Source organism: Artemia sp. Qi Xiang Cuo, chromosome 9 (genome assembly GCF_049724085.1).
Source record: "Artemia sp. Qi Xiang Cuo chromosome 9, ASM4972408v1, whole genome shotgun sequence".
NCBI lineage: Eukaryota > Metazoa > Arthropoda > Branchiopoda > Anostraca > Artemiidae > Artemia > Artemia sp. Qi Xiang Cuo.
The window spans coordinates 18533828-18547795 of record NC_142802.1 but is presented as its reverse complement, the minus strand read 5'-3'; the positions used below and the strand labels follow the sequence as shown (position 1 = coordinate 18547795).

Sequence of the window (13968 nt, the reverse complement as noted above, 5' to 3'; positions counted from 1 at the left end):
CCAATCACTTTCGACTTTTAAAAAGGGCACTAGCCATTTACATTTCCAGTCGAATGAGCCCTTGTTGAAGTTTCTACGACAATACTTTCTATAAAGACCATTTATGCCCCCGGGCATAACTTACAACCCTTGCCCTGAGGGCTGTGGGGGGGTTGTCATACTCAAAGACCTAATTTCTAGAATTTTCAACTACGTTGAACAAAACGGCTATCTCAAAATTTTTATTGGATGTATTTTGGGAAAAGGTTTGTGTGAGAGGGGGGTGAGTTGCCCTCCAATCACTTTCAACTATTAAAAAGGGCAGTAGCCCTTTGAACTTCCAATCGAATGAGTCCTTTTTGAAGTTTCTACGACAAAGCATTATATACAAACCTTATATGCCCCCAGGGCATAACTTACAACCCGTGCCCTGAGGGCTGTGGGGGGGGGAGTTTCCTCCTCAAAAACATAATTTATATCTAAAAATCAACTACGTAGAACAAAATGGCTCTCTCAAGCTCTTGATTGGATTTGTTCGGGGATTTGGAGGGCATGAAAGAGGTTTTATTTAGCTTTCATTCATTTTTGACCCTCTAAAAGGGCACTAGAATTATTGGTTTCCAATCGATTGAGCCACCTTGAAAGTTTAAACGACGACCCCTTCCATATGAAGTGCCTCTAGGGAAAAAATAATAAATAGTAAAACATTGGAGCCGTATGGCCTTTACTGTAGGCAACGCGATAGCTTCGCCTCTGATTTATCTTCGCTTTTAGTTCATTAATTCCTTTATATTATTTTCTTGTCATTTTAAAAATGAATTATTATGGGACTATATTTCTGGTCAATATGTTTCAATATGGCTCTACTTTTCTTTGAAAAACTTCTTTTTGGGGAGGATTTTTCCCTTATATTAATTGTCATAAAGAGGATCATCTATGAATAGACTACTATGGAATTTGCTTTTCTTCCTAAGATAGAATAAGATATAGGACGTCCTTTACTTAAGACAGGGGGCTGAAAATTCTCGTAGACAATCGAGGGCAGTGTTGCCAATGCTTTGACATGAATTGTACCAGTTTTAAGACCAAACCTGTACCACAAAATATTCCCCAAAATATTAGATTGTGCCATAAAATGTCCGAATGGGCCTAACTGTACCAGGACCTCAAAATTGTTCCTAAAACAGAACAACTGCAAGCGTTGGCAACGGTGATCTGGGGCCTCACACTTAATTTGAATGGAAATGCTCCTTACTTCTTCCGGGGTGTGAATTTTATACTTCTAATTATCTCTTTGAGGAAATTTTTGTAGTTCTTGTGAAAATCTTCTTCAAAATTAACGAGTAAAAATATACTTAGCTACAACAACAGTTTTAAACCGACACTGATGAAATTCAACATTTCTTTTCCAAAAACTAAACGAACTATAAGACTTATGCATATATAAAACGACCTCAACATAAATTTCTTAAATTCAAATTAATTCTTTAGCATGACTTATTAGTAGGCCTACTGAGAACCAGCAAAACATGGTTGATAGTTTACTTTTTCAAATAAATACAATCTTACAAATTTCCTTCATTAGAATCTCGAAACGCAGAAATGATGGTTCCAAGTATTTCCTCTATTTTGAAGGAACTACTCCGATAAAATCGACGAAAGTAATGAAATGTTCTAGGAAAATGTACAAGAAAGAGTTCGTGACCTTCTTAAAAATCAGATAAAAATCCCCATAAGGGAATATCCAGCTTTCGAACCTTTTATCATATCGAGAACGTGTTGCAACTAAACCCCATAAATTGAAAAATCTAGTAACCTATTAAGACAAATGAAGCATTACTATAATAGCAAGAGATATAACTGATAAACGGAATATTTATTATTAAAGTAAGCCAAGTCCAGAAAAAAGTATACTTCTTATTAAGTTAACGGCACACGGTAAACAAGCGGTGGGAAGAAAAGAGTCGCGCTATTGAAATTTCACTGAGTATATATAATTTGGGCTGACCATTTGAACATTGGGGGGGGGGGTAGATTCAAACTGTCCGCATTTAAAATCACACAAGTAAGTATTTTAAATATTTTAAAGTGGTTTACAGAAAAAGGAAGTTTTCAAAATGAAAGAATAAGTGTCACTTTACGGACCACTTAGAGGTTTAAATATGATTTGCGGTTAAAACATAATGATTATAAGATAAAAATAGATAAGATAAGATTTATTACAAAAAGCCTGTGGGCCATAGCAACACATAATACAGTCTACAAACAAAGCTCAGGAACAAATACAACTTTAGATAATAAAAACCAAAAAAAAGAAAAAAGAACAACAAAACGACAAAAAAGAAACACATCAAGGTTCAACATTTTAACCAACAAACATTAATCGTAATAAAACTCAAATCCTAAAAACCGTAACAAGCTATCCCCTCAAACATGATTCCCTGTTTTAATCCCTAAACGAAGAAACTTAAACAACTGTTCAATAGCACATGCGTTCTTCTCAGCCATCCGCTCAATTAACCAGCATTCACTCCTAAACAATCGTCCAAAACATTCATTCCGCAACTCAGACAGCTCTTCACACTCGGATACAAAATGAAATAAGTTCTCATTCAGACATCCACACACAGGACAAAAATAAGGGCAAGTCGCCAGCCTAAACTTTTATATATTTAGAAAGAGCAAAAAAGCCTATATTTAGAAAGAGCAAAAAAGGCATCGAGCAGCAAGGCCGTATCCAGGGGGGGGGGTGAACATAACTCCCACCCCCCCCACCCCCCGAAATGTTTTTCCGGCTCTCAAAAACGTAACAAAAACAAAGATAAACAGATTTTTGATGGGTTTTTAACGTTTTTTGTAAACCTCCCCCCCCCCCCAAAAAAAAATCTAGAATATACTTTGTCGAGCAGTGTGTTCACCTTGTCCCTAAATCTGTGATGGAACCCATAAATCAATTGAGTAAAACTGGATCGATCGCTTTCGGTATTAATCTGCGGGACCAGAAATTAGCTGAACGTTAAAATCAAAATAATATAAAATAATTTTCGTGTACATAATTCCTGGAAGAAGCTAAGACCAGTAAACATCTGAATGTCAAAACCAATTTTCTACTAAATAATTCTAGAAGAACTGAGAACAATAAACAAAGCAAATCAGACGTGGTTCAATATTACTCTAAACAGAAAAAGAAGAAAAACTGTTGATCTGTTTTCTTTTGGCACTAGAAAAGGCATTGATGCAGGAGGGGGCCTTTGAGCCAGTACCCTGTCCAAAACATGAAGATGAAAAAAAAACATGCAATTTTCTATATGTTCCATTTGCCTGTTTTTTTTAGTCTTTTCGAAATTTGACCCCCACCCCCCGCAACAAAACGTTTCATATATGCTTGCGCATCACACAAGTGCAACATTATCTCAACTAGTTCATAAATTGTAAGGTAGTCGTAATATATGCTGAAAGTACTGAACGTTATATTAGGATATTGGCACATTGAGGCATGTTAAAGATGGTATTTTTTTAATTCCCCCCCCAAAAAAAAAGTTTGTAGTTTTCTTAACGAGTTACGACATTCTTTGAAACAAAAAAAATATCCAGGCTCATTTGAAGCAAGGAGGGGTTGTTTTCATTTTCAAAAGAGAGATGTCGGCTCATCCTTTTGAAACTAATCAAATTTCCTTATAATAAAAGAAAATGTGAAATAGTGACATAATGTGGTAAACGAAAAAACAATTTAGAATTCTAATACATACAACAAACTTAAATCTATGTTATTATATACGTATTATTATTTTATACACTGTAAAAAATTCTTCTTATATATACAACATTTTTATATAAATATATGACATATATAATAAGATGGAAAGTTTTAATTCCATAGAAGAACCTTTTTTGAAAAAGGGGCCAAGATCAGCTTCCTCAAACAATATTTAAGCAATGGCTCAGAACCCCTTGGAGTTAGTACTTACTTTTTTAGGTTTTTTGCCAACATTCCTAAATCAGTGCCTGGTCCTGAGTCAGAAAATGGTAATTTCCGCACGTTCTAAGCTTAAATTCGCCCTTTATTTTTCGTAGGAGAACGTTGAATTAAGTGGGAAATGTATTTATATAAAAAGTTTTACATGCCAACGACTAACAATCTTAATGACATTCGATTGTTGGCAAAAAAAAACTATTTAATCATTTAATATAGTTACCCAATGCTCAACAAAGAAGCATAGTTCAGAAAAAAATACGAGATCCGGTAGTTTTACCATCCCCCCCCCCGCCTCCAAGGTTGTCACTTCGCTGTAAAATCTTTGGAAAATATGATGTAAAGCCAAATAGTTGGCTAGAACTTACTCTGCGCGGAAAATAATTTTTAATGGAATTACGACATGGTGCTCTGGTTATCAAACGATAAAGCTCATTCAAAAACCATGTGCCAAGTGTGCTCTGCATGGCTCGATGAAGCACGGCCTGACGAAATGGCGCCATGCGTCATGGAAAACATGGTGATCCAAGATAGACGCTAGGTGGCGGAGAGTGGCAAAACCCACGATTAATAGCAAAAATAGCAAATTTCACTTGTTTATTGTTGATGTAAGCTCACGAAGCGGATGTGATTGTGACCAAAATGACTAGATTGTCACAATTTACAGCCGAGTAATCAAGTGACGTAATAACGAGGTTTTTTTTATACCGTATTTTCCAATACTAGTACCAATCCTTCAAACCGGCAATTCCATAAAATGGGCTGACTAACTAGAGAACTAATCCATAGTTTGCAGCTTGACCAAGGCTAAAGTCTGAGAGGGTGGGGTGGGGGGGGGGTTGAGGCAAGCTCTAAAATTTACGCGATTATATACAAAAATGCTACTTCAACTTGTTTTCGTTGATTATTCAATTACAAAAAAAAAATATGTTTCTTTCCGTAGGAAACCCTCCCCTCAGTCAAGATGCGGGTATGACCTTGAAATTGAAGATGGTTTCTTTTGAAACTCCATACACTCCTGGTTACTATGAAGCATACAATGAAAATCATTTTTTATATGTTTATTTTAGTTTTCATGAAATGCAATGACAGGAACGTAAACCCGTCCCCCTTCCCCGTATTTTACTAAATAAGATTAGTTTTTTACTATCCCCCTGCACAGTTTTTTTTATTATCCAACCCCACAAAAAAAATGCTGCGTACGTGTTTGTACAATGCAATAGCTTCCAGACAACAAATGAGTAAATCCATAAGGGCATCACCTAATAATCAAAGTGCAATATATAACATAGTGTATACATACATATACATCGAACTCCGTTCATAATTCGAAGAAGTCAAAGCAGCACATTAAAAAGATAATTTCGTGTTGGATATAAAAAGGAATAACTTACAATTCCATAACCAGAAAGTACTTAGTCTGATCCTCGTACGTCTCTATTAATTGAACTATATTCGGATGCTTGAGCCTGAAAAAAAAAACATCATAAAAAATATAATATTTTATCAAGTTAAATAAGTTCTGGTAGGTCGTACAGAAAGCAGGTCGTCCTCGTCTGGGTTGGGAGGACATCATAAAGAAAGATTTAAAGGAAATGGGAACTTCATGGGAGGGTGTAGAAAGGGAGGCTTTGAATAGATTGGGATGGAGGAGGAGCGTGCGTAGCTGTGTTGGCCTCAGGCGGCTTGGTGCTGTGGTGAGTTGTTAGTTGTAGTAGTAGTATAACAATATATCCATAAAAATTTTTTACAGAACCCTGTGGCGCCGAAAATTAGGGCAGTGGGGGTGAGACAAAAATTTTTTCGAATCTACAGAGGGGACAATTCTAATTTTGTTTTTCAATCAAAATACAACAGAGGGATTTTTCAAAATCCTGGCGGGAGTGAAATCTAGGGATGGGGCACATCTCCCCTATGGACATCACTGACAAGGTCAGATTAAGATTCTGCAGAACCTCTGTGGTAATGCAAATTTTGGATGCATTTACATAGAAGCCTTATTTTATCGAAATACTGAAGCTAGAATAAAAAGCGCCTCCGTTTGAGGTCTTCAAACCTCCCTTCTGGACAAAAGAGTCCGCATTCACTGGTAAATTTGGTTTGTAAGTACCCACAGCCAAGGAGACGATGATCAACAAGTTTTGGACCGTTAATTTTTACAACTAAAGCCAATAGCAGGTTTCAAGGTTTCATCGTTTAGGGATTTCAACTATCACTGAGAGTTACTTGTAAGCAAGAGTCATCAATTGTGTTCATTTTTAGGGGAAAGGAGTTTCCTATTTTTGCTATCCGGTCTTCCTTTTATTCGTTTCATACACATTTTACAGTAATGAAATTCGTGTAAGTGACTACGTAATGACTATACACAAAAATGCAACGCAATAACATTGTTTCGCAATTGTTAGAGAAGTGTTTATGTGGCAATCACTTGGTTTTACACATAAAACAAAATTGTCTTACAAACAGTTATATTGGAAACAACTGATAGGTTTTATATTTGGAGGTAGAATAAGGTAGCCTCAGTTTACAGATACTGCAATTTTTGACATAACAACATAGTAATATAGCACAACATAGCAACTGTACAGAGTGTAATATAAAAGTAACAACATAGGTCAGGCGTCAGAAAATAGAGAATAGATTTTATAAATAGGGAATTTACTATTTTGATAAGGAGCAGCGTATTTTGAGATTCTGTTCAAGGCACGTGTCATCTTTTTTTTTAAGAACAAATTATTCTTGGGGTACATCATTTTAGAAGTTTTAAGGGTTGGAAACTAAATCTTAGAATTGATGGTGAAAAAACAAAATCAAAGATTTGCCCCTCTAAAACTTTTGTCTCGATTGACGCAAAACTTCACGTTCTCCAAGCAACGTAAATCTAGTAAAAGTTTTAGAACATCAATCCTATTTTATATTATGGCAGTATTTAAGTGCGTGTTATGTATAATTAATTGTTTTCACCAAAACAGACATTGTGAAATGATTTTAATTTACTCAAATACTCGTGCTACCTTTTTGGTAATGGGCATGGACACCAATTTGCTCGCGTAGCCTCCCATGTGAAACTGGTTTTCATTCACTTCACATACAGAAAATAATCTTCCATTACATTTTTTCCTGTCAACACCAATATACAGCACAGGAGAGGTGTTGAAAAAACAAACACACCAGTAAAAAACAAGGCTATACTTTAGAGCCTTAATTGTGAAAAGAACATACTTTGTATGAATGACGTACATTCCTATGCATTTAAAGAGCAAAAACACATTTTATATTAGTATAAAATATGCCTCATTTTTTCAAAATTTTTTCAATTTTCAAAATTACACCTAAAATTTTGAACAACAAAATTTAAATATTGCGAGGGGGCATTAGGATTTTAGAAATGCCTAGGTGGTGTTTAGCCCAAAATCAGGTGGGAAACATTTGTTTAGACTTTTGCTCTTAGGGAGGGGGCAGTAATGATGAATCGGGAAAAGGTTCCTTCCTGTGAATACACCTAAAATTTTGAACAACAAAATTTTAATATTGCGAGGGGCATTAGGATTTTAAAAATGCCTAGGTGGTGTTTAGCCCAAAATCAGGTGGGAAACACTTGTTTAGACTTTTGCTCTTAGGGAGGGGGCATTAATCGCATGTGATATACTCTGAAATCCATCTTCAAGGAAAGGGTAGTTGAGAATAACTTCTCGAGTCATCCCCAAATACCTATAGGAGGAATCCCACTCCCAATGAATCTTAAAAAAGTGAATTAAAATCCCTGAAAACCGTATTTTAGGGATAATATCGCACCGTTTTTAAACACCATACCGGCCTCCGAGGAGACACTCCGGATTATCACCCAGAAGTTTTTTTGCACGTATGTCCTGGAAGTTCTACTTTCAACAGCTTCCAAACTCCATTATTTTTGTCAAGCTTTATCGTAGGCCAATTTGAAATTCCTTTTTCGGTTAGAATGATGTACTAGCCTAGTGATTGTATCCGCACCAAGCTTTCAACACTAATTGAAGTTGTTTCCATGTAGGAAGCTTCAAAAGTGCAGCTGTATTACCCGCAGGAATCTATTGAGCCAGATGATGAATGATTCCCTTCCTTTCTTTTTGTATCTATTTTAGGTCTAATTTTAGAGCAAGGTCAAAGCGCCACGCTTAAACATTGATGAATTCAAAAGATAGATCTACATTTATAAAGGTTTCATACTGGCATATATGAAAGAAGACAGGATACGTCCTAAGAACATTGATTCGAGTTCCCCTCCCCAAGGGAAATTCTGAAAATGTGTGCAAGCTTCAAATATTCTAGGTAAACTTTTTTTTATAGCCGATAATTAGCCGTTGGTCATTGGCTAATTATGGTTAGCCATTGGCTAACCATAATTAGCCAGTGCTAGCAGTGTAGCGGTGAAGTCCAGCTAAATTACTTTTTCTCCAATCGTAAATTCCAACCTCAAAACACAAACAAAACGAAAAAAGATTCGGACTAATATACTGCATGGTTGGCACAGAAGTGATAGTAAACCTTATAACAAATACTATAACATCTGTCTTATATGCCCCTATATAATTTCTAGTAATGTTCCATCCTAGATATGTTAGCTTATTAGTTTATCTTATTGTAACTTCACGTTTCTAGACGACATATTTTAATCCCTAGATTTTTACAATGCCTACTATAATTTCTAACATATTGCATACAATTTGCCTATTCTAGTAATTCTCCGAAGTCGTTTGTGTTCTGATATAATGTCATATTTATACAGGCACAGCTCATCAAATAGCTGATGAAACAAACTACAACAAACGTGTATTAATGCAAGCAGCATGAACTAAAAGTAACCGAAACTCTAAAAAAAGGAGTTTAAAAAAAAATATAAATTAAATAATTGGCTTTTTATGGTGATTCTAAACGTGCAAAATTCATGATGTTTAAAGTTGCCCACCAAATGTTATGATTTTGAGAAAATTTGCCTGATTTTCTAAAAAGAGGAAAAACTTCCAAAAAGTGGAGTGATCTTGATGAAAGTTACATCATCGAATTCAGTATATTGGAGAACCCTACAGCAGGGCTTAAAGCGCCTTACTACAAAAATGCAAAATTTTAGATCTTTTCCCAGAAGGATGATCAAGGATGGGTGTTTATTTGTTTGATTTTTTTCAGGGGTGATCCTATCGAGCCAACGGTCCTAGAATGGCTTATCCACACGATAACTGAAAGTTCTACGGCCCTTTTTAAGTAGCAGATGTGACTGTGTCGCAGCAATTTTGGCCAAAAGTGAGCTTCAAAACTAAAGGGCAAAAATTTTGAGATAGGCAATCGTTTCAAAATTACCGAAAAACTATGCACTGAGCCTCCTAGTTAAAGATGCCGCAATGCAGCGCGATGGCATAATCTTCCCTAAAGATGCACATAGTTAATACCAAACACAACGATTAATATAGATAATGACTTTAAAGATTCATTTAACTAAGCTGATTCATCCGATGCTGGATAAAGTTATGAACGGTAGTGTGCAATTGCGCATATTTGTCAAAAAGTGCGTTCCTATGGCAAAATTTTCTAACCCTTAAGATAAACATCTTAAGTAATCCTTAAGATAAACATCGAAGATTTCTTTTTTTTGGGGGGGGGGGAATTAGAAATTAATTAGAAACTAGAGATTGATTCGAAATTAATCTCTAAACACTCTTTTTCCCAGGAAAATGTTGGAGTAAGCCTGCAATATGGGTGCTGTGGGATGACAGCTCCACTTGTGTTGCAGAAATATAATTTTGAGTATCATACAAAACAAAAATTATATGCTGAACGGCACAGAAGAGGAAGAGGCGGGGCATAATGAGTGCCACCTGAAAATTTCCTAGGGAAGAGGGGATGAAGTGCTACCATGTTCTTTTTTTATCAAGATTTAATGGGAATACTTCCCATTATTCCTACTTGTATACATTTTTTTTAATGTGTACTTGTTTCTCTGTGGGTAGGAGGGGGGAGTGGTGTTACCACTAGCCCCCCTGTCAGCGTCCATGGGAGACAACTTTATTAAAAAGATGTATTCTGTGGACTTAAAAAAGAAACCGTTGAAAGAAAAATCAGATAATTAATTTTTAGCGTTCCACATCCCCTCGCACTCTCCTGGAAAATATTTGATGGGGTACACTTTTTCAGGGATGGTTATCCTTCTTGAAGTTTTGTTATACGATTATTAAACTTGAATGCAAAAAAAAAAACAGTGATTGAAGGAAGAGATGGTAGCCTCCCTCACATTAGGAAAGCCTTGGATCTAACAGTTTTTCAGTAATAAAGGAAAATAAAGAGAGACCCTTGTCAATGGAAACCGAAATTCTGTAAAGCAAAGGTTTGATCCCGGCACATTCAACAGTAAAAATCAATCATTTATACTGATTCAAAATATACAACAATTACTAATTTCGAAGTTGCTCTTCAAAAGCTATTAGCAACAACTATTAGCATATGTTTTAAATAGGGGTTAAACACAGCCCAAAAAGGGATGTAATGTTGATGAAAACTATAAAATGAAATTTGGTATCTATGAGAACCCTAAAGCAACTATTTAAGATATGGATTTCTTACTATTCCCACAGAAGGATGGTCAAGCATGCGTGTTTTTTCTTCGGGGCTGATTATCCAAACTGGAAGTCGCAGATTTTTGAAAATAGGGTCATTTGATTAAAAATCCAAAAATACAGTAAAACTTTTAGTAACAAAAGAGACCATGCAACACGAAAATGCCACGTTAGCATTATAGCCCGAACAGAGCTAAAATAGTGTAAAAATTATATATTGTTCATTATACAGGATGGAAAAGTTTAGTATGGATGCTGAGGGGGCGAAAACTCCCCTCCTATTGCGCAGACAAAAATATTATTTTTTAGTGGAAGGGGGATTAGTTGCCCTCAAATCACTTTCGACTATTAAATGAGGCATTAGCCCTTTTTATTTTCAATCGAATGAGCCCTTTTCGAAGTTCCCACGACAACTCCTTCGATACGAAGTGCTCTGGTCTAAACAACAACAATAAAAAAAAATAATACATTAATACATTATTTATTTTTTATTTTTTTATTTATTATTTTTCTGGAAAATTAGACTTTATTTTGAAAAGCAAATACATTGACCTTTCCATACCTGAAATATGAAAAAGGCTTGATAGAATTCATAAAATGCTTCAGAACACGTTCTTATGATCTAAATAAAGATGAAACCACGAAACAAAATACCATTTGGAACCACTCGGCACTAGTGTTCAATTGTTTTCTGTGTCACTTTATGAAGAAAATTCTTTGAGAAATAAAAATAGCCCTATGCCTAACATCGTATATTTTATCATGGTGTGGGTGTTGACACTGTTGGCAGTAAATCTTTTTGATTTGCCAGATAGAGTAGTGGCTTCATTCGTCGGATCTAACATGAAAAACAAGTGGAAAATCTAATCTTCACTTCTTAGAGGCAGAAGGAACTGTGTTTTCTTAGAGCTACCCCTACCATATTTAGCGGTTCGGGCACCAATGTTTAGTCCACAAGACAGGGTAACCTTGAAATAGAGCAAACTGAGCACCAACAGTGTCCTGGCCTGCTTGTACAATCACTAGTACATTGGGCCTTCCTAATGCTAAGAACGACAATCCAGCAGAAATAACACACAAACCGTGTCTTTATTTTGCAGTCAATCCTATTTAGCTCCTGGATTATATTGAATATGTCAACTCTATCCATATATCTATCGTATTATTTCACCATAAAGGGCCTTAAAAAATTAATTTGTAGCTTGTATATTTTTACCACTGCTTGCAAATGCAAATTATGTGAATCTTAGTTAAGAATGACAGAGCATGGACTCACTTGCTGTCAAATCGTATAAATTATACAGTTAAACTGTTTCTACCCACCAGTCGTGTTACCCTTGAAAACGTTGCTTCGAGGGCTTGTTCTCTTCCAAACTGTATTATTTCGCTTTGTTAATTTGTACAGTTGGTAGCACATGAATACCCTCAACTTTCAACATCTGAGCGGCGGCCAAGCAAGGAAACCGGTTGGCAGAATATAGGTTTTATTTCTGATATTTTGGGATATACTGTGCTACAAAATAAGCTGGGCAAGCTGTGCTACAAAATAAGAAGATATTTCAAGCCTAGAGCTTTCATTATTGCCCATGCACCTGTTAACCTTTGAGTCACAAATCAAATTTCTTGCTCTAGCTCGCAAAACTACCTCACAGCCCCACTTCTCTGGCATATTTGGATTGTATTGTTTTGGTGGAATTCTAGCTTTAGTGAAACAATTCGTCCTTCTACAAACTGAATATATTCCCGAGCAATTTTCAGAGTTTATTTTTACGGATTTGATAAGAGGTCGAGTTTTAAAGACTTGTTATAATACGAGAATTTCGTTATAGGCTGCTTTCGATCGTTGTTGAAATGTAGGAACCTCTTGATTTTCCCAAATTTTCTATGTATTTATAATGAAAGAAACGAAGGGGAGAGAGAAACAAAGGATGTATAGAGAAAGGGAAAGAATTTACACAAACACTAGCAAAAGAGTAGGCTTATGCATGCAGATTCTGCTGGATGATGCTACATGGAACTATGATTGTGAAAGAGTGAAAAAAGATGACGATTGCGTCAGCGACGGAGAAAAACAAATCACGGAACTCCGTACACTATTCACAATATGTTCATTTAGAAACCAGATTGAAAGATCTCATACATTGTTGTAATTAGGGGCTACGCCAACGTCAATCACATAAGAATGATTTGATGAGGAAGGCATTTAACTCGATGCTATCAAACCCGCATTAAATTGCAAATTTAAGTGCCTGATAAAAATGTGGGTTAGAAAGATACTTATTGGGTACTGTTGGGTATCATGGATTCCCCAGTAACGTGATCAGTTCATGAAAAAAAAAAATCAAAATTATGCAAGATACCGGACGGAGCCATCCGTCCTGAAGGGACATGAGGTCTTTTTCGTAACCCACCGATTTTTTCCCCGATATCCGATACGGACACTGACCCTCATATCGGCCCGATAACATCTGTGTGCCAATATGTCGGTCGGGCCCAACTTCAGTGAAGCACTATAAGACTTCAGTATAAAAAGCGGGGGCCGGAGCGGTAAATAGGGGACATACCTCTCACACAGGGAAGATTTTAATGTTTGACGTTACTATATATTTTCTTTTGTAAAACTTTTTTTTAGCATAAAAAGCAAGTAAATTTTTCTAGAAAAATAAATGACAAAGACGTAGTTCTCTAGATGTAGTTCTCTAGACGTAGATCCAGGGTTGTATACAGAATTTTTGTTCAGGAGGGGGTTAAGTTTTTTTAACTGCATTTTTAAGACCAGTTTACGAGTCAGATAATTTTTTTTAAGAGAAAATATTTTTAGCGGCATTTTTGCGACCAATTAAAGAGTCAGGTAAAAATTTCGGAGGGGAGGGGGCCACACTCAGTAACCTTCCCCCTGGATACGTCCCTGACCACAATTATTTGTTTGTTATCTTCTTACTTATACCACTATTGAAAACGAAATCTACCTTCCTGGCACATAATTAACTGTTTCGTTATTAGTTTTTAAGCCCAAAATTTTGAAACAGTAAATGACTGATAGTCAACTGTTGCATCATAATGTAGGTTAATATCAACCTAATTAGGTAATTTGGCTAACAAAAGTCTTGTAACTGTTTTTCAATACTTAAAGAATATATAATAACTTTTGGAATCGTATCAGAAATGAGAGACCGAGCTAGGATTGGGACTAGAATGGGAATCAGGAATTGCCATAATAGGTATATTTTTACTATAAACTAGGTCTCCAAAAAGGGGCGAATTAACGGGGCTCGGGTCCCTAGGGGGCCCAGACTAAACCTGTTAGGAGGGTTTTCCCCCATTTCCACTTATTTTAGTTTTAGCCTAACAGGTTTGGGTTGTGATTGATTTCTGAGCTCTTCTTTGTGCATATTAGTGAAAATGTAAGTAAAAACTGCACCTAATCAAGATAGT

General features: G+C 36.0%; 1 protein-coding gene across 4 annotated transcripts in view; it reads right to left on the bottom strand.

Moving 5' to 3' along the window:
- Window positions 1–13968, bottom strand: part of CaMKI (Calcium/calmodulin-dependent protein kinase I) — a 117655-nt gene that overhangs the window by 73734 nt on the left and 29953 nt on the right. For all 4 annotated transcript variants that reach the window (XM_089094326.1, XM_089094327.1, XM_089094329.1 and 1 more), the window contains exon 4: window positions 5347–5421. In XM_089094326.1, the coding sequence (XP_088950452.1) occupies window positions 5347–5421 (75 nt within the window). The remainder of the gene's footprint in view (window positions 1–5346; window positions 5422–13968) is intronic.